Genomic DNA, 22,032 nt, shown 5'->3' on the forward strand with positions numbered 1-22,032 from the left:
TGGTCGAACCCGAAGAGCCCCCCACACCTTCTCTTCTTACCTGTCTCAGGTGGGAGGGATTTAAAAAGCAGGTAACCACATGGTACTGTTATATAGGCGAGAGAGACTGCGATGCGACTCTCAAGTACGGAGTTAATTAAAACAGATAAACAGAGATGCTGAAAAGGAAAGCGATGCGGGTTTATTAGAGAAACGGTCTTTTATTTTTTTTTATAAATAATGAAGCAAAATCGAAGCCATTATTTTCATTACAGAGTCAACACATCTCAGCTCTTTTCTGCTACACGATGGATTATTTCAAGACCTGAAAACCTCAAGGTCGTAGGTCAGCACGAGTCAGACCTAAAGTACCGTACAATGAAAAATGCCGTCTGGTGTCCCAGTCAGGTCATATGCAAATGAGAAGGGGGAAAAAAAAGTCGTACTTGTCACGTTTAAAATAAAATGTTAAAATTCGAAGTTTTTTTTTATTTACCATATTAGAAAGAATGCTCCTTTTTAAATTAACTTAATGATCGTAATTAGTAAATACTTCCTCTAAATAAAATTATAAAAGCATACAAAACAGTCTGACATCAAATTTGAGGAGTCGTATTTAAAAGAATTGGGAAATTTACATAAATGGTTTTAAAAATATGCATGATTTCTAACATAAGGTTTTTCCTTTAATATATATATATATATATATATATATATTATATATTATATATATATATTATATATATATATATATATATATATATATATATGTATATATATAACAGGACCATTACCATATGTTTGACGTTCCTCAGTTAATCTGAATTTCTTCATTGTTCTTGAATATTCATACTTTCGTAGTTTTTTTGTTTCTCTTGTTAACAGATATTCATTAACGAGAGGAAACGTAAGTTAGTGGGAGGTATGTGCTCTGGTCGTCGACCAACCCATACAAAGATGATGTGATCCCAGAATGGTAAAAGGTTTTATCTTCCAGCCTTTCGTAATCGGAAGTTTTTTTGTACTTTATGTAGTGAGGGTTATGGAAAACGAATTGATTATGTACTGTATTATATATATATACTATATATATATATATATATATAGAATATATATATATATATATATACGTAGTATACTATATATATATATATATATATATATATAAAAATCTATATATATATATATAACCATACATATACATATACTTATATATATATATACAATATACAATATATTATAATATTATATATATATATAAATTATATATATAAATTATATAAATATTTAATATATATAAATATAATATAAATATATATTATATTTATATATATATTAAATAATATATTATACAGTACATAATCAATTCGTTTTCCATAACCCTCACTACATAAAAGTACAAAAAACTTCCAATTACGAAAGGCTGGAAGATATAACATTTTACCATTCTGGGATCACATCATTTTTGCATGGGTTGGTCGACGAACAGAGCACATACCTCCCGCTGACTTACGTTTCCTCTCGTTAATGAACATCTATTAACAAGACAAACAAAAAAACTACGAAAGTGTGAATATTCAAGAACAATGAAGAAATTCAGAGTAACTGAGGAACGTCAAACGTATGGTAATGGCCAGTTTTCTAAGTACAAGAAAATACCGCAACTTTCGACAAACCTACTGTGCATTTCAGGGCCGTGTCTAATAAGTTTTCGTTGATAAAATTTTTCAAAAGCATCGGATATGGATCATATTTTGGAAATAACTATTTGAAGCCACGGCCTAATTGTCAAAAATAAAAATATGCACTGATGTCCGGTGTTGATAATTAAGGCACTTATCGGAGTAAATCACAGAAATTTCAAGGGACACTTAGCTAAATTTAGTAAGTGCCCAGAGGGAGGCTAGTGAAACATCCTTACTGAAGGCCCTCCCACTCATTGATACTGTAGTATGACGTACTTTACTAGACACCCCGCCCATATACTTTAGGAATGAAGACTCATATGTTGGTAGTGGTAGTAATAGTGGTAGTATATGGGATTCTTGTTTTGTTTCACACACAAATACCTACCCTACTCTCTCTCTCATCTTTCCGATGAATCGTGTGTTTTAAGTAAAGTACAATAAAGGAATCGGCATGACATGAGAATATTAGTTCTGTAATACAGTTTCTTGACGCAATTCACGTTTCCTTTAACTTGAAATATGCACCAAGTCTACACACTTTCTGTGAAAACCATTGTTACCCTGAAGTTTCTGTTGATTCATATTGTCTCAAAAGTTCCGGTTCACGTCTACCTGCTTAGTCCTGCTAAATGAATATAACATAACGCAAATGTTCTAACCTTAATGCATGATCAGTCACATAATAAATCCAAAGTATTTAGTATATCACACAACTCTCCGTTTATTATTCTGTGCTTGAAACTGACATTAATGTTGTTGTAGGGTTGTTGAGTGGTTATCATGAGCCAATGTATTCCATGTTTTATCTATGTTTATTTTTTTTTATGAATTTGAAGTTACTGCAAACACACGCAAAACGAAAGCAGTCTAGCCGCCACGAGGACAATTTGCTAGGCTTGCCATAGGTGAAACAGCAGTCACGTATGACCTGACTTTGCCCTGTCGCATGTCGTCGGCGACCCGGCGATGTTTACTATTATGAAAGGTTACCAGGTATATCGGGCCAAAATATCTTACCAAATACCTCTAAACTATCGTATTTTCATTTCAATAAGATTGTATATCACCAGTTCTGCATAACTGATCAAGAAAATGTAAATAGAAATTGGGTTATAATTGCTATGTACTCCTATAGTCAACGTAAAATTGTACAATGAAAATAGTAATGTTGCAATATGTATATTTACCAAATTCCTTTGCTATTATGTTGCCATATTTGTACAGTATACCAAATTCTTATTCATTACCCGTGGTATCACCAATGGAAACCGTAATATTATCACAATTCTCAACAATTCTCAACAAGAAGGTCAAATATTTGTTTCCACGATCATTGTCACACTACTGGGAACGCTGCTATTAAGCCTGATGTCATACTTTACGTCACAAATAGCCTCCCTCCGGGTGCTTACTAAATTTAGCTAAGTTTCCCTTGAAATTTCTGTGATTTACTCCGATAAGAGCCTTAATTATCAACATTCGACAACAGTGCATATTTTTGCCAATTAGGCCGTGGGTTCAAATAGTTTTTTCCAAAATACGATCCATATCCGATGCTTTAGTAAGATTTTATTGACGAAAACCAATTAGATACGGCCCTGAAATGCACAGTAGGTGGTCTATTACAAAGGACAATAGGTCATATCGATACTCAAAAAACCTACACAAGTGAAAATAATGGATTGTAGGTAAAATCAACGTCTTCATGATGCACTCAGGTACCTTATATGTGGTTTAATTACCATCTGTAGTGATGGTAATTAAACCACATATAGCGATGATCTTAAGACATTTGGTGAATTATAAGGACAGTCTACCAAGGTCATTCTGGTAATTATTGCCTCTCATTAATTCATTGCGATCCATCACCAGAATACTAGCGTTCATCCCAGCTTTCAGCAAGTTTGTTTGTTTGTATGGTGCTTTTACTTTGCATGGAACCAGTGGTTATTCAGCAACGGGATCAACGGCTTTACGTGACTTCTGAACCACGTCGAGAGTGAACTTCTGTCAAGTTAGCAGTTGTTGTGTACTTGACACCTTACCAAATATGGCTGGTCGCCCATTCTGTTATTAGTCAGACTTCTGTTCAACTTCGCTGCAGTGAACATGATCCTGTGCCGCATTTAAAGACAATAACCTTTCCAAGCTGTTCAAGATTCACATCCAGCAGAGTACTATTGTAGCATGTCCCCTTCTTAAATAATTTCTCCTTAGAATTTCATTCAGTAAGACAGAGATGACAGCTTTAATCTGCTCATTTCCTCCGTCGGTGCCTTTGTCAATTCGTTGTTGCGGGAGGTCTTATTCTTCAGGTCTGGGTTATGGAAGGATATCATGCCACTTCTTCTTCTTGCCTGCTGGTTCCCATTTTTATATAGGGTCGCCGTTTCCATCTATTTCTATCCTGTGCTTCTGCCTCATCAATTCCCTTCTCATGTAAGTCTCCTCTCACACAGTCCCTCCATCTCTTTCTTGGTCTCCCTCTTCTTCTTCTTCCTTGAACCTCCATCCTCATAGTATGTCTCCCAGCGTGGTCCTCATCTCTACTCAACAGCTGTCCATACCATCTCAGCCTCCCCTTCTGCACTTTCTTTAATACTTCCACCACCTTAGTCGACCCCCTTATGTAGTCATTTCTGATCCTATCCTCTCTTGTCACCCCAGACATCCACCTAAGCATTGTCATTTATGCCACATCCATCTTCTTCTGCTCTTGTTTTTCTCATGCTTGCTGTTTCCGTACCATACAGCATTGCTGTTCTTACCACCGTCTTGTGAAATTTTCCTTTTAACCTAAGTGGTACTCTTGTCATAAAGAAGTCGAGGCCGCTCTTCAGTTGTTCCAGCCTGCATGTACCCGATGATTTACTTCTTCCATACTTCCTCCAGCATTAACAAAAGATCCCGAATACTTCAGCTTATCGACTCTCTTTATTTGCTCTCCACCAACCTGAATACTTTCTCTATCATCCCCCCCTCAATGGTGGTACACATATTCTGTCTTAGATCTACTTAATTCTCATTCCTCTGTCCTCCATCTTTCCAATTTCATTTCCAGATCTTCCCTGCTCTCTGTGCACAGAACAATATCATCTGCATACAATATGTTCCATGGTACTGCCTCCTTTACTTCTATTACAACATCCATCACTATGTTAAAGATAAATGGGCTCAGAGCCGACCCCCGGTGTAATCCTACTCTCACCTCAGAAAACCTCGGTCTCCCAAACACTGCTCCTCACTCCGGTAAATACATTCCGGTACATCTCTTGTATCAATTGCACATACTTCTCTGGCACCATCTTCTCCCTCACTCTCTCCATACCTCTTGTCTCGGGACTCGGTCATAAGCCTTTTCAAGGTCAATGAATACCATATGTAGGTCCCTTTGCCTTTCCCCGAATTTCTCCATTAGTTGCCTCAGACAAAATATACCATCTGTTGTTCCCCTTCCCTTCATAAATCCCATCTGCTCTTTACCTATTTGTACTTCTCTCAGTCTAGCATCTATCATCCTTTCCAGTATCTTCGAAGTGTGGGACATCAATTTAATGCCCCTATAATTACCGAAGGATATTATGCCACTCAAGAACCTAAACTCTGTATCCCAAACCTCATTGTAATCTATCACACAAAACAATAATCTATAGGGGAGGTAGATTTATGGATGCGTTGCATAGCTGGAATAAGTAGAACACACTACAATACTGTCAACATTTTTTATGACATACAGGGGTACTGCTTGCAGTAGGCCTTATACAGCACATTGCGGATCTAGTTACACTTACATGATTGACTAGTGGTCTGCAATCATAGGATGATAAGGATATGTATGTTATTTGGTCCAACTTCTATAAATACTAAGTGTTCATTTTCAGGTATTTTTATTAAAATCAATTTATTATTGGAAATGGAATAGTACAAAATTTAGGTAAAATGCCAAGTGTTGGGACCTATGAGGCCATTCAACACTGAGAACAATGTTGAGACAATTATTAGGAGAGGGTAGAAAGAAAGATGGGAGAAAGAGAATATGAAAGGAGGTATAGCAAAAGGAGTTAAAGAAGTTGCAGCTAAGGACCGAAGGGACGCTGCAAAGCAATCCCTACAGTGCACCACATAATTTATTATTACTAAAAAAATGATGAAAGAAGACACCCGATCTTTGACACACAGATATACCAGCTTTTTCTTCCAATCTGTTCACAATTCTACTGATTTCATGTCTGTATGCAGTTATGAATTTTGTATTTAACTGTAAGTTCTTAATTGTTAAACTGCTTCATACATGATTGTCAGCCAGGTCTTAAGAAATTAAATGAATTTGAATACAGAAAAGGGAATTACATTCTATTGTCCAAGTTTAATATTAATAAGTTTTTTGTTGTTATTCAAGATATTTTATAAGACTGTCAAATCTGTTGATTATATACATACTTTGCAACTTGTCATCAAGTACTTTCCTATGAACTCACACGGTTTTATCATTGACTTAGATTTGGAAACAAAATCATTTTTCAAAATGAGGGGTTCTCTAGTTCTCCCTTTGGAAAATTAAAAAGGATAAACATACTTTAATTCCCACCCTTCAAAAAATAGAGTAAAATGAGAGTGAAATTCCCTTCAGAATAAATACAGGTTTGAAGTAAATGCATTCCTAACTTAAATCCAATTTCAGCATCTCCACGACACTGCTAAAAAATGAAGTAAGAGGAATTCAGAAGAAGAATGCAGCATCAACAATATTGTTTTTATTGGATTAAAACATGAGATAAAACAAGGATTATGAAACAAAGTTATTAATCAATGAAATGGCTTCATATGAAAGTTTTCTAACTTGACTCAAAAGTAATTCAAAATTAGAAATGACAGAATGACCATACACGCACTAAAATGATAATGAGACTCCTAAATTAAATCTAATTCAGAAGCAGCAGTCAAAATGAAAGGGACTAAAAATAAAAACTGAACAGTAACTGTACAAATCTAGGAACCAATTTATCATAGTATCAAATATATGGTTGGTATGCCTCTCTCTCACTCTCTCTCTCTCTCTCTCTTTCGCCAATCACATTTCTACATATAATATTTGGAATGATTTTCCCTGGTGCATATAAATATTTAACAGACTCATATAATGACCCTCCACTCATAAAGCTACTAGCATGGTGTATGTATAACTATGTATGTAAGACTGTACATGTATTTATGTAATTCGGTATATATGTTCCTGTCACACAACTTTTCATTTTGCATAAAACACCTGAGTCTGTTACTAAGACTTTAAATCAAAACCATACAATTTATATACATCACAATACATAACAAATTTAAAAGATTATAATATCAATTATATTATTTGATCTACAAGATGTGAAAGGGAAAAGGTGCACGATAAAGAAAAAAAATACAATAGTATTTGGTAAATGTACAATGCCAGCCACGGCAGCCACAGTCACCCTTACTTTAAAACACGGCGTAAATTTATATGTTACACATAAACTTTGAATAGTTTCACCGAGTACTTTTATTTCTGTCAACAGTAACCCAAAGATAAAAACCAATTTCTCCATGCATCATCATTTGACTCACAACACTTCTTTCACCAATCCACTAAGAAAAGAGTTCACTACTAATGTATCCTTTGGCACATGAAGCATTTTCAATCTAGAATACAATTCCAGTCTAAAATACAATTCTAACCAATACTGAGTAATCCTCTCCAGACAATCTTCTTTCTCAAACTGCCAGACAATATCTAAAACCTTTTCTGATTGCTGCTCCTTGCAAAGTGCTATGCAATCCTTTCTCAATACCCTAAAATGATCAAGTTATCAAAAAACGACTTTAAAACCTCTCCTGCCTGCAACTCCTTGTACAGTACTGAGGTGTGACATACCCCAACACTGAGTGATCCTTGATAAAAACATGCCTTTGCCTCTTATCCCAGACTTCATCTAAAACCAATTCTGCTTGTTCCTTTGACTGAGGACTGGCAAACCCCAAATAGATTTGTCAATAAAGCTTCAGACTCATTGCTAATTTTCCTCATATGTTTCTACGGTCATTATAGCTGGAATAGCAACATCGTTCACTTTTAAATGTTGGAAATCCACTATAATCTCCAAAGCAGTTATTAAATACAATATTGGCAAAGCACACAAGATGCATACATTATAAAATTTCCAAGACTGCATGACAGCAATATGTTCAGACAGGCTTACAAATAGCAGCCCTTGCGGTATACCATTTTCAAAACCTGGACCCCTATTTGTAAGCATAAATGACAATGCATAAAACATGTGAATAAAAGAAGTCTATTTTCATATAGGCTAGTGAGGTTTTTAAAAGGGGTTACAAATTATAACTACAAGAACAGGTCTGACTCCAAAACTCTTACCTACAGAAATGTACACTTTGTACACGGAGGTGGTCGACTAGCCTAGAGAAAACAAAAGCAACGATGCAATATACCAACTTAAGATGCTACACTGTACAACAACAGATCTGTTAAATGAAAATTTTTTAGTTTTAGTCACAGTAATGGTACCACTCCTGTTTTACCATAAGTATAAATTAAAAGTTTTACACTATATATCTCTAACAATACCTGGTGCCCCTGGCCATCAGCATTAGATTTACATATGCCGCTCTAAAACAATTTTCTTGATACATAAACAGTGTTCCTAGGAACATTAATTTTGTCAACCACTATATTGTGGTGACAACTCGACAGGGAGGTACGACTTTTCAGAAACAAGCAATGGGCAGAATTTGTTTCATATCATATGGTTAAAAACCTAATTTTATTGCAAAGAAACTAAACACACCACACTCTTGTAAAGTCCACAGACTATATGGAAAATATTAAGTTGGAAAAGTGCTGAAATGTACGTCCGAGCATATCCATGTACCCTCAGGGGGACGATATTTATCCGATGGTAAAATCACCTAAAAACGAATAAATAAAAACAGATACCAATAAAATTCTGGAGTTTAAAAATCTACTTCAACTTGTTTCCCCGCAGGGACTTGGTTAGTCGGGTGAATGTGGAGGCTCAGAACTGAAGTAGGGAGTAGCATCTTGTACTAGTAAAGTGTGACACACGTCACAGACTCTTGACGTGCGTCGATTTGGACCACTCGGCACGGTCTTGCTGACGCACTCATTGCAGAATATTTTTCCACAGTGTCGGCAGTGATGCTGAAGTGAAAAAACCATGGTAAAGAAAAATATAAATAATTAATTTATGATTTATTTTGTAAATACTTACCTCTCCTTTGTATAGCTTTAAGTACCACTGGCTTCGAAGTAAAAACTATATAATGGAGATGCAAGATTCATTTCAAAAATATTTATCTGACTACAGGAAAAAGACAGGAAATCTATATATAGGAATGATTACCTAACATTATTATTGAAGTGACATTTTTAATTTCTTTGGATAACTCAGCCATACAATAATTCTGTGATACCTGGTAAAGTATGTAAAAATAATTTAAATGAAATAATAAAACAAGAAACCTATTTACAAAACCATATATATCCTTGAAGCAATTACAAATTAACACTTGTCCACATCCCTTAACTGATGAATTTAGGAAGCCTGGAACAACACTGAAAAATTCCCAGATCATGTTTTACCACAAGGTATTAATTAGGACTATAATGCCAATTATATAGATAATATAAAATAACTCACCTTTCTTCTCCCCATAGCTGAGAATCTCTGCCTACAGCTATTGCACTCATCCTGATCTTCTTCATGTTGCCATCGGACCTAATTAAAAAATAAAAATTCAGTGAAGGTTCAAAAGGTGTAATGCAGGAAATTACAGAGGTTCCTACCAGAATTTGTAAGTTTCTATATCTGTATACAGTTCTGCATTATTATGCAGAAGTGAAATCAAAGTACTACTACAGTAGAAAGATGCAACATTTATTTAAGAAATACTATACACCTAAAGGGCCAATGGCAGTTTGCCAGCTACTATAAATTATTTAAATCACCATTTTATGCAAAATAAATAACCAAGATGTCACAAGACCAAAACCAATGATGAAAAGGATTTCCCTTTCGTCTACCTTCAATTTACAATATGTAAACAAAATTTATGGACTCTTGTCTGTTGCCTCCCAAAAACACTTCAATTTCAAGCTTCGAATAGACAAACTCAAGACAGAATGGCTGAAGCAGTGTTCTCCTGTTTGTCTCCACATGTAAAATGGATTGGGGACACCATTTCACCCAGCTGGTCTCTCACCAACTATCCTTCTTTCTTGGTGTCAAAACTTGTCCTGGTGTATCTAGTTCTTATTAATTCCCCAGGGTCACCAAGTACTCCTAAAGCCCAACTCAGGCAGATATGCTAACCGCCCCCCCATGAATTTTAGACGAGAAGGATACACAATATTTCATTTTACTGCTAAACTACTATGAATAGTTTTCAGGAAATAACAGTAGCCTCTCTTTATCCAAGCCCAGTCATAGACAAACCAAATGGATAAAAAAACTATCAATGAAACTTCAAAAGATCTGCGACTACTAAACAAAACAACTTTGGCAAAACCTTTATTCACTATATTCAAGTGATTAACAAAGCACAACATGTTTAATGTCTTTGGAAATACTAATAATAACAATGCAAAGTGAGGGAAGGAAGGAAATAGTAGAGAGAAACAGCACTCACCTCTTTGTCTGACTGACGTATTTTTTCGAGTTGAACTTGCAAAGACTGGGATAGCCTGACAAAGTCTCGCTGCACAGCTTCCGAGGTGTCAAGATCATGTTGCAACGTTGAAACCCGACCTCGCAGTTCAACCACCTCTGCTTCCAGACGAGCCTGAACGCATATGTAAGAGTCTTTAAGTAACAGTTCTAATAAATGAGAAATTACAAGTAACATCTATGGAAAGTACTACTATAAATCAAAGGTATTGCATAAGCATCCTGTACTCCATGTAAATCTTATAAATAAACAGCTATTTATAAGGGGGCAATTAGCACTGCCTTGTGCAAATAAACGGCTCTGGTTGAAAATAGCTTCTGTAAGTAACCATAATTCATTCCAACTATGATCATAAAGAAAATATTATTTACTAATAATATGACAATTTGTCGAAAATTGCATTTTTCCTAACTATACAAACCTGAGGTCCTTTAACAATAGGAAGGTAACTAGCGGCAGCTGGGACGGTCGTAAGCTTCGAACAAGGGGAGAACGGTAGTTAACTGCTTGTCCGATCGTGCGCGCGCCAGCTGCGACAGAGAGGTGAAGAATCACTTTTGATTTAGGCCCATGCAAAAAGTTGCAGAGTGAGGGGTGGCATGAGGGGGTGGGACTATATGTTAAAGGACCTTCATGTTTGTATAGTTAGGAAAAATGCAATTTTCGACAAATTGTCATTTGTTCCGATACGTAATACAAACCCTCGGTCCTTAACAATAGGAAGACTCACTTCTTGGTGGGAGGAATCTGAGTCTTTTTGGTGAACAGACTGGTGTGTTCGTCCAACCTGGTAGTGCCTCCCTGGTCGTAAGAGCAAGGGAGGGATCCAAACCTCTGTCCGATTGATCGGGGTGTGCACCGCAGGATCAATGGTCAGACCTCTGGGCCAAGTACTAAGAGAGAGGCAAGCGTATCTCTTCGTACCAGCAAGCAAGAACTTGTTCCTGTTTGCAAGAGACAATCATAAAATGATGGGTTTGTCTCAATTTGGCATCCACTTCCTCCCCCACTGGTTGGAGGGAAGTGGTGGAACATTTACTCCTATCCCTACTGAAAGGGATAGGATGGTGCTCTATTGAGTAGCTTCACCTGCAATCTCGTCCTTACCCAGCAGGGTGACGACCGTGTCCCTCTACCCAAAGGTAGAGGGAAGAAAAGATGGGAAGAGGAGCCAGTCACACTCTCATTCCTCATCCATTCTTACGGTCACACCAGGACTCGATGCTGTTCAGCCTTGCGAGGGTCTGGGTTAACTACACAACGTGTTGAGCAACCACCACGGTTCCCAAGGAAAAAGATCAAGGAAACTGTGGGCAATATCCTGAAGGTAGAAGGAGGTGCATGCGGTCCGGTTGGACCAGGCGCCTGCCTTCATTACCTGCGCCACGGAGAAGTTCTTGCGGAACGCGAGAGAATGATGAAGAGGCGTCCGCACTCATCCTGGGTGTCGAGTTTCTTCAGACAGCTCCGTCGCACCTTCACAGGACAAAGCAGCATAGCCTTCGTATCGGAGGCGGGGGGGGTGACGTCATTAGGAGGGTATTGTGAAGGACTCGAAAAACCAACCAATCGTCAGTTACCGAAGGGTTCCGAGTCTTCGCTACGAAGATCGGTACGAAATCGAGCGTCACAAAATCCCCATCCCCTTTGTGCTTGACTTCTCAAGAGAAGTCATGCAGTTACCTAAGACGAAAAGAAGGGAATAGTCGTATGACCTATCCCTCTTCTCGAACGGTTGGTTATGTACAGTACTCATACTGACAAGCTATTAAGACGAAGTAATGATTGCTCTGGAACAACCGAACTAAGTCCACAGCATAGTTCGTAACTGACTCGGGCGCTCTGACAGCTGCCGACTGACTGGTTCGGAATCAGTAGAGGCAAGTTGTCCAAGCATTCCGGGTAAGTCACGTGACCTTCGCCCTTTCAAGAGTTATGCTGAGAGACCAAACAAATAAAATATTTGTTAGTCACCGATGCCGGACGGCGCGGCGATGATTCTCGTTAATGCATAAACTCAAAAGGCGAAAGTCAATTGCCTTCAAAAGACCGAGGTCCCTGATGGCAAGAAAATCTCATAGACGTTGAATCTCAGCTTAAGGAGAAACAACACTATGTGACGTTGAAGACGAAGGTAGGCAATGAATGCAACCTACGTCTTCCAAACTGAATCGAGAGAAGGAATCTCAAGATTCTAAAACCTGTGCTTACAAATGACTGAAAACGCTAACCGCCATTTCATTGACTGTCGTTGTGTGCAATGAAAGCGGGGCGTCTTCAGTAATGAAACACAGGGGAGGCCGCTTGAAGAACTGCTTCTCATGGGCTGAATGTTTGGAAGTAGAGCTGGCAGGTGTGGAGTAGGCGATGTCTTTCAATACATCTGCTAATCCGGGGTGAAACAATGAACAATTGTACACCTCCGAAACAAGATATTTTGAGGACAAACTCAGATTCCGCAAAAATCATTCGCATTATCGGGATACGATGCAGCAAGAGACTATTACAGAATTCTTTTACCGTGCGGTAAACAGAAAGATGAGTCGAATAGATATCTCTGTTTAAAATTCTCGCAATACCGAAGACGATGAATACTAGCGTCTCTCAGCAGTAGATGGTCATTCATGTATGCGAGAATCCCCGTTAATCAGAGACTTAAGTCCGTGATTGTTGGGCAGAGATACGGTTGTTATTCAATCAAAGCAGGTGAGAAAGACATAAACAACCGTCTATATCAAAGCGGCAGCTGATACTGAAATGCCTCGGGCAATTCAATACGCAGTAGCTGTCGCTGACTCGTCATCCTGAGTTGCCAAGTAATCCTTTCCACGAAGGAATGCGTTCGGCTAGAACCAACGAGCATAAAAAGATATGCTCGAGCAATTATATTTAAGCGAAACGAATTTCGGTAAATATAAAAGCTTAAATGGTGTTGTTGTGACAACACCATAAGTATATAAAATTGAAACTGGAAACTCCTGGGAGGTTGCAGGCAACCCGGGTTTTGCAGTTCAATTAGGAAATACTTTTCGTCTAAGTCGCAATCCGTAGAATAACCAGGATATGCGCCTACCCCTCGGACCATTCAACTGCTTAGCAGAATCATGTCGCGAGGTTAATATACGTAGTATATTTGTAGGATTCTGAACAACGATCTCCATCCTAAATTCTTTCCTTCAAGAAAACAAAATAAGGATTGGAGATCGACCACCTTCGTTCTCTATTAAAGAGAGTGAAGGAGAAGTCTTCCTCGAAGGAAAGCTTCAATGGTGAACAGAATACTAAGACGATAGTTCCAGCCAAACTGGATATTCCCGTCCGTTCTTCTCTATTCCAGGTTGGTCGCCTACTGTAGATAGTCTTCTTTTCAGCAGCAGTCTTCTTCCTAATGCTAGAAATTCCAGGAATTCGAGCATAGGCGAGGTTCCCGATTATCGTGTAACATATCGGGGATTCTCGTCTCGCTCACTTTGGACCGTGGTCTCGCCTAAGTGTTTGGAGATCGTAAGAAAACTCTAACACTCTGAATTGCGCTAGAACATTCCGTTTTAGAATTCCTAATTCTAAGCCAGGGTTCTGCGAAACCCCCACCCCAACCGAATTCGTCAAACGATATCGGCTGGTGTCCTCTCGATTCCCGTAGAAAATCGAGAATGGGGCAGGATCCCTCCTCAACGACCGGGGCTTACGTCAGGTAGGAACCGAAAAGGTCCCCCCTGGTAGCGCAGTCCCCAACGTGGGATCCTACAGAGAAATCTCTGTAGGATCCTTCCCCTTTCCCTCGTAGCCGTAAGGAGAGAGGGAATGGGGGAGGAATTGGATACTCGCTCGCCTTCCCAGTGGAACTAGCAGTTGGAGAAGAGTAGGAGCAGCCATCGCCTTGCGGCGATGGCCTCTCAAGAGGTCTGGGAAAATAAACGTATCGTCAGGAAAAAGAAAACGTTTCCCCACGGGAGGGAGGGTTACGAACTCTCACTGTAGGTAAGGGTCTGCCGCCACTGTGAACGTCGTCTGGGTGGGGCTGATCGACACCTGACAGGAGAGAGCCGATACCGTCCTCCGACTCATTCCAGTCCCTCGTCGAGGTCGAAAACCTCTCAGGAGGACCGAAGGAGTATTTAAATACGGTGTCCGAAGACACGTAGAAACGCCGCTGTCGCAGTAGTAGGAGGTGGAAGTAAGCTTGATCGACCGGCCAGAACTGAGAGAGCCTTCTTGTCCGGAGACGAGAGACTCTGGTTCAAGACAGAATCGGCAAGCTCCGATCGCGGCATACCCACCGTCGGTTTGGGTTCCCTCTCGGGCCCCAAAACGACTCGAGCAGAGACATGGGCTCTGCTGGTGGGAGCGGCGATCCTTCCCCCCGGTCGTTGTGCTGACGAATCAGTCCAATAACCTGGGTAAAGTTACTCTGAATCTCGGAAGTTACAGCGTCTTGAGGAGTAGGACCGTCCAGTCCCTCCAACAAGAGCAGCTCCCAGGACCCTCCTCCTTCAGAAGAAGGACCAGCAACAGATCCCTGACGGTTGCCTCCAATCACTTGCGCGTACGTCCTGGTTGGTCCTAAGACCAACCTGGCACGTGCGGCGTCGTGACGGATCGTGAGCGGCGCATCTCTCACGATCACTCCTACTACCTAACCTCGCTCTTCCTGGCGTATGCCGAGGAAGTTGAAGGTATCGGAGAGACAGAACTGACGCTACCCCCAACCCCTCTCCCCCCTGACGGTCGCCTCCAATCACTTGCGCGTACGTCCTGGTTGGTCCTAAGACCATACGTGGCACGTGCGGCGTCGTGACGGGATCTCGTGAGCGGCGCACCTCTCACGATCACTCCTAGCTACCTCGCTCTTCCCGGTGTAGCCCGAGGAAGTTGAAGGTAGTGGAGAGACAGACCTGACGCTCCCCCCCCCGCTCGCTGGCAGGACCAGCGTACGTGGGGGGCTGCAGCCGATCACCAACCCGCGGTGGGGGTCGATCTGCAGGCTGGGCCGTGCCGCTCACCTGTGGCGAGCGGCTCGACTGAGCACGTCGACCCCGGTCCCGTGCGTCAGACGAGCTGCTGCTGGTCACCCGTATTCGCCCGGTCCCTGTGGGAGCGGCGGTCAGGTGACCTGCAGAGCTCGCTTTCGCCGTGAGACCGGTGAGCGTCCTCGCGGCACGTCAAACCGCTGGTACCAGCCGAGGCTGGTACCGTCGGTCGAGGGGACCTGGGGGACCTCTTCCCAGCCTTAAACCGTGGCCGGTCAGAGACCGTCACGTCCACCCGAGGTACCGGCTGGTCGCTGCGAGAGCGGCCGCTGGCCTGGCGAGAGTCACCTGAGCGGCTCTCGACAGTCTTCTGCTCCGTGCCTCGGTCATGACGCTGAGCGAACTCAGGCGTCTTAACTTTGGCTGCACGGTCACCCGAAGGAGATCGTACACTCGGAACTTCTCGCGGACGAGAAACAGAGCCGGTACCTGGCTTAGCAGCAGAGCTGCCAAGACCAGGCGAGGGTGTACCAGCGGTAGCCAGCACACCCTTGGTCCCCGTCTTCTTCTTCTTCTCAGAAGGGGAAGACGGGGCCCCGTTCCCGAAGGAACAGGAGGACCAGCAGAAGAACCCCCCCGTCACACCGGAATGTGACGAGCCCTTCGAAGTTTCCCGAAGGAGTCTTCTTAGGGGAATAACAAAAACGCCCGTTACCAGCTGGTCGCTGCGAGAGCGGCCGCTGGCCTGGCGAGAGTCACCTGAGCGGTTCTCGCCAGCCTTCTGCTCCGTGCCGTGGTCTTGGCGCCGAGCGAACTCTGGCGCCGAAACTTTGGCTGCACGGTCTCCGACGGGAGAGGCGTACACTCGGGATCTCCCGCGAACGAGAGACCGAGCCGGAACCTGGCGTAGCGGCATCGCCGCTAGCACCAGGCGAGGAAGTACCAGAGCTAACCGATACTCCTCTGGTCCCCGTCTATCTCTTCCTTACGGAAGGGGAGACGGGCCCCGCTCCCGAAGGAGCAGGAGGACCAGCAGAAGGACCCCCCGTCCCACCGAGATGGGACGGGCCCTTAGAAGTTCCCGAAGGAGACTTCTTAGGGGGGGAGGCAGCCTTCTTCTTCTTCGGCTTATGGGCCTTAGAAGTCGAAGGGGAAGAGGCAGCAACAGACGAAGATGACACCTTCCTCTTCTTCGTCAGCTCACGCAGGACAGTCGTCAGGTCCTCCATCCAGGCCGGAGTCGGGCCTATTGCCGAAGCAACACGGCCCGACTGCACCTGTCCGGAAGGACCTGGGACTGGGGGAAGCACACCATGGGCAGGACCAGCATGGACAGGCGCAGGAACCAGAAGCGACAGGAACAGCAACCAGCTCAGGAGCGGCGAGGAACAGCGGTAGCGGTAAACACAGAAGGGACAGCCAAGCAGTAGCGGGAACCACATCAGCGACAGGTACGGCAGGCCCAGCCATCGCCTCGTAGAATCATCGGCAGCCAGCGTGGTACTGGCGGCCGGTCCAGGGGCGAGCTGCTGGAACAGCGGAAGTCTGGGCAGGCAACACGAAGAAAACACAGGCGGCGGCGGCATACCCCTCCTCGGTACGGCGGCGACCGGCCCTAGAAGCGGCAGACGGCGTCACCGACACAGCAGGGGAGTGTAGACCAGCGGGGGGGAAGCAAGCATAAGCGGTCCGTGAAGGTTGTAGTGGAGACCACTCCAAGGTCACCGCCCCAGACCTCGCTAAGACGCTGCAGCAGATCGTGTATGCTAGGCACGCCCTGCAGCCGCAGTGGTCCATACCTGTCCAAGGTCGTCTCCCACGGCTGTAGCACCTGCGGTAGCACAGACAGATTAGTAAGAGGGGTTCCCTCACGCACGGGGGGGGAGACATGCCCCACCCCGCAACGGAAGGAAGCCCCAAAAACAAAATACGAGGAAGCTGAGCGGGGGGGCAGGAAAGAAGACGAAGAATCGGATACCAAGGGAGTCGCGGGAGAGCTTTCCGACGACTTCCTGGCAGACCTTCGCTTCCCCTACCCCCGCACAGCAGTGAAAAGTAATATGAAAATGAAACAGAATACTGCACTTGCGATTCACTTCATAGAACTTAAAGAGGGAAAAATCAATTCCCGGTAAGAGCGGAAACTTGATCCATAATAATATGATGCTATCATAAATATATATGAAAATGAACAATACTGCACTTGCTATTTTCACTTTCACAGCAATAAATCGTAAGGATTAATTCCCGGCGGTTAAGAGCGGAAATTGATCCAAAATTAAATTTGATGCAATTAATAAATGAAAATGAAAAGAAAACTGCATTGCGAATCCACTTTCATTGCATTCTATCATACAAAATAAGAGGCTCTTGCCGAGCGCAATCAAGCTCTCGGCAACGAACGCACAGGGCAAAAATATAATGAAAAAGAGTACTTACATCTTTCAATTACACACTTTCGCCCAAAATACATGACTCGGCGCGAGTGCGCCCGCCCTCGGCACCGAGACATAATTCAAGGGTTCAATTCATGAAAAGAGCGGAAATCGCCGTCTCTACGGCGATAGCTCCATGTTGATTCATAATTAAGTAATGAAAATGAAAACAGTGTACTTACAGTTTCATTTTCAAGTCAAACCAACCATTAGTAGAAAACACAATATAAACAAAGCATACGACGATGAAGCGGGCAGAGAGCGATGACGAACACGTCCTTCACACCCGCGGCCGAAAGCAAAAGTGATTCTTCACCTCTCGGGCGCGCGGGCGCGCGCACGATCGGACAAGCAGTTAACTACCGTTCTCCCCTTGTTCGAAGCTTACGACCGTCCCAGCTGCCGCTAGTTACCTTCCTATTGTTAAAGGACCGAGGGTTTGTATTACGTATCGGAACAATTGATAGTACAGATGACCTCAAAATGTTTTGTGGCAAACATTACCGACACAACCAAAATTATTTCAATATCTACATTGAAAGAAAATATTGCAAAGACATTTGACAGGTTTGCATATCTTGCAAAAGGTCTATTTACACGACTTTTAATCTTGTGAACATTTTTCACTAAACCTTTCGGTACATGACAAGATGGTGGTTGTAGCTACTGCACTACCATCTGCAATGTATGAACCCTCACTGTGGTCATTTTATATATTCATTGCAAAGTATTCTTTAAAATCTCATTTCTTAAAAGACCTGACCCAACCAAATAGAAAAAGTTTAGGGTTTATGAAAAACCTGTTTGAATAAGTAGTATACAAATATATGAGCCAGTAGTGATGTTAATCAAGAAAGCATACTCAGAGTATCTTCATGTTCTCTAGTCATTCTTTGTACAGTAGTAATAGAAAGACAGCTTTCAGTACCCAAGTAACATTAAGACACCTCAGTTTAAAGTTCCAAGAGACACTTCAAAATGAAAATATCTTCAACTGGATGTATTTTTTACTTACTTGTTCTTTCAATGCTTAAGTTTCTAAGAAACAAATTAATACAACACACCCAATGCTGTATTTCCCTTTATCTTGTCTTACCTCTTCCTAATGAACACCATATTCTTTGGAAGCTTGAATTTAAAGTCAATGGGACTTGTTCCATACGAACACGTTTCATCTTCTGAATAATAATAATAATAATAATTATAATAATTCCCACTTACCCTGGCTTGCGTTTGTTCTGCCACTTGAGTCTTTAGAGCAGAGATTATCTGCTGGCTCTTGAGTTGTGCTTCAGACTGTCTGTTTTCCATCTCCCTCAGTTGGGTGTCGGTTTCCAGTCGATTGCGCCGTTCAATTTTCATCTGACTCTCCACACTTTCAAGCGTGGCAACTTTCTCCCTGTGGACATCAACATTAATTATGTCAAAATTTGATGAAAATAAGGCAATGCAAACAAAACACATAACAGTATGGCATGAATAGTGGAATAGCTTGTGAATCAAAGGATACTCTCCTTTGAAAATTTAACTATGCATTTCCACTGCATTCCAAAATAAGAAAATTTGAAAAATAATAGCAAAAATTTTACAAATAACACCTCAATTTAACAAACTTCTGAAATTATTAGCTACATTATTATGGTTAGAATTTGCTATGCTATCACTTTAAATGTGATACATTTTTAGATAAATCTCTTGAACTGAATTTTGTGTGTAACATACAAGTTAGCTTAAGTTAGGGACTAAGTGGAATTGCAGGTCACAATACAAGGTTTCTGTTACTTATCAGAAAGCAAAAACCCCAAAGTGCCTGTTAAGTTGAATGTCATTTACCAGGCCACAAAAAGTAGCACACTCACTAAAGTTTCAGTATCTTGTATACAACTCTCCATCGCACTGATATACAGTAATGCAAACATTACGTAAATTTCAAAACAAAAAATTATTTACCTTAGCTGGTCTATTTCAGTTGACAATCTATCCTCCATAGTATTCTTCTCATGCTGCTCAGCTAAAACCTGAAAAATAGAATAAAATCTTATGGCCAGGAATACTTGCTGGGTTGGTGAACAGAGTAGATTTTCTAAATTTCATAAAGGTAGATTTATATTGCGTGGCAATTCTTAGGTCATCAGTGGAAAATATATTGCATCAACTATGATGAAATTAGAAGAGGCAGTTTACCTGATCCTTCAAGAAAAGAATTTGAGATTTCAGAGTTTCTTCTTGATGCTCTTTCGAAACTTTAGCTGCAATGATGTCTTCTCGATACCGAAGAAGCAAAAGGTGCATGTCCTGTGAGGAGACAGAATGGAATAAAGAATTTTGGCCCAAGGCCCAGTGCTGTGACCTATGATGAGTTCATTCAGGGCTGAAATGGATAGTAGAGAGGTTTGCTAGCTAGGTATAGCAGGAGGAAAACCTTGCATATACACTACGAACTAATAATGGGGAGAGGGTGGAAAGTACGATGGAAGACAATCTGAACAGAGGTAGTACAGTCAATGGAATGGAAGGGGTTGCAGCTAGGGCCTGAAAGAATTCTGCAAAGAACCTTAAGTAGTAATGCCTACTGAGGTGCACTGGCGGCACTAACCCTCTACGGGCTGTAAGGAAACAGAAGTAAAACAAGAGGACTTGTCTGTTACAAAGTAGAACTAATCCTACGGTATCAATCAAAATACTTAATTTTAAACTGAATTCATGTCCTTTAAACTGAAACAACTTCAAATGATATTTGGAACTTAATGACAAATAAGTACAGTAAATGTGAAATTCAATTACTTAATAGTCTTCAAGATTCTGCTAAAACACTTTGAACCAACCTCCATATTATCTGGTAAATTAATAATCTCATTTTGGAGTTGCTGCGAATGTTGGCTGTGCTTGCCGACTAATTCATCATTCTCCTTCTGCAACCTGGATGGAAGTTGACTAAATTAGTAAGTCTTTAAATTAATAAGTTCTTAAGTAATTAAACTGAAAGCAATACTAATTCATTATTCAACCTTTTGAGATTCTGACATTACCATCTTATTTACAGCTGTTGGAACTTCAATGACATCAAATCACATTGTCCATAGAACTTTTCAGCTGACCAAAGTGTAATTTTTACTTTACTTTTTATTTTTCCAATTCTGTACATACTACAGTAAAGAAAGCACTCTGGTTTAAAACGATACCAAAACAGCAAGCTTGCAAAATGATAACAATGCACTCTTGATAAACTGAAATCCAACAATACTTTTTAAGTACTTATGTAGTATTTTAGTAGCTGCTAAAATATAAAAAGTAAAAATTTGTTCCCTTCCTAAACAGAAAGGATGAAATTCTCTTCATCATCCTCCTCTCTCATGTGTGCACAAACATGAAAAGAATATTGTTAATCACATAAAAAATATTAGGTCATGCATGGCAGTTTTTCCAGCGAGTTATTGTACATCTACTGTACAGGGCAAGGTAACTCTACATGTACTATTGTGCTGTACAGCGCAAGAGTAAGCTGCCTTTTCTAGATAAATGAAGATTCCTTTTTTTTTTTTATCTTCACCATCCATGTATTGGAATCTGACTCAAATTGACTTTGGAATCATATGTAATGGAATACAAATATAAACTTAAAATGAAAATTTTTTTTACTAATTTGTATTTTTCATAACTTACAAACCTGAGGTCTTAACATTAGGATAAATACTCAGCGCCAGCTGGAAACCGGTAGCTTAAAATAATTGTGTGCGCAAGGGACTATTGGCATCTGTGTTTGGTCACGAGACATGTGGAACCACCCACATACCATCATTAACTCGTTAGTTATTCTTCCAACCCAGGTTAGTTGATAGAGGGGTGGTTAGAAGTGGGCCTTTGTATGTTAAGACCTCAGGTTTGTAAGTTATGAAAAATACAAATTAGTTAAAAATTTGTCATTTGTTTATATACGAAACAAATCTTACGTCTTAACATTAGGATAGACTTACTCTTGGTGGGAGGTAAGTACTATTAACCAACTGGGAGTTTGCCACCTTTGATCAGTTTTCTGAATACTAGAATTCTACGAAACAACTGACCAGTATTTCCGAAGCTAAGACACATATGAATATCATAGTCAGACTTCTGGGTTTTTACACAGTGTCATAGTTCATTGCGTCCAAGGAAGATAAGAAGATCCGTTCCCCTAACAAACCAATTCATCCACTCATGTAGGTTTGTTATTATTCCTCTCCCCCTTGC

The 22,032-nt window shown here is 41.1% G+C and overlaps 1 protein-coding gene across 4 annotated transcripts in view; it reads right to left on the reverse strand.

Annotated features, from left to right (window-relative positions):
• Positions 1-6,406: 6,406 nt before the first annotated feature.
• LOC135204256 (rab GTPase-binding effector protein 1-like) overlaps positions 6,407-22,032 on the reverse strand; it is an 81,566-nt gene continuing 65,940 nt past the window's right edge. For all 4 annotated transcript variants that reach the window (XM_064234379.1, XM_064234380.1, XM_064234378.1 and 1 more), the window contains 7 exons: positions 20,631-20,724; positions 19,990-20,100; positions 19,756-19,823; positions 19,027-19,204; positions 10,362-10,514; positions 9,374-9,451; positions 6,407-8,874 (listed from right to left, as the gene is read on the reverse strand). In XM_064234379.1, the coding sequence (XP_064090449.1) occupies positions 8,707-8,874; positions 9,374-9,451; positions 10,362-10,514; positions 19,027-19,204; positions 19,756-19,823; positions 19,990-20,100; positions 20,631-20,724 (850 nt within the window). In that variant the 3' untranslated portion in view covers positions 6,407-8,706. The remainder of the gene's footprint in view (positions 8,875-9,373; positions 9,452-10,361; positions 10,515-19,026; positions 19,205-19,755; positions 19,824-19,989; positions 20,101-20,630; positions 20,725-22,032) is intronic.

Source organism: Macrobrachium nipponense, chromosome 44 (assembly GCF_015104395.2).
Source record: "Macrobrachium nipponense isolate FS-2020 chromosome 44, ASM1510439v2, whole genome shotgun sequence".
In the NCBI taxonomy this organism is placed as follows: Eukaryota; Metazoa; Arthropoda; class Malacostraca; order Decapoda; family Palaemonidae; genus Macrobrachium; species Macrobrachium nipponense.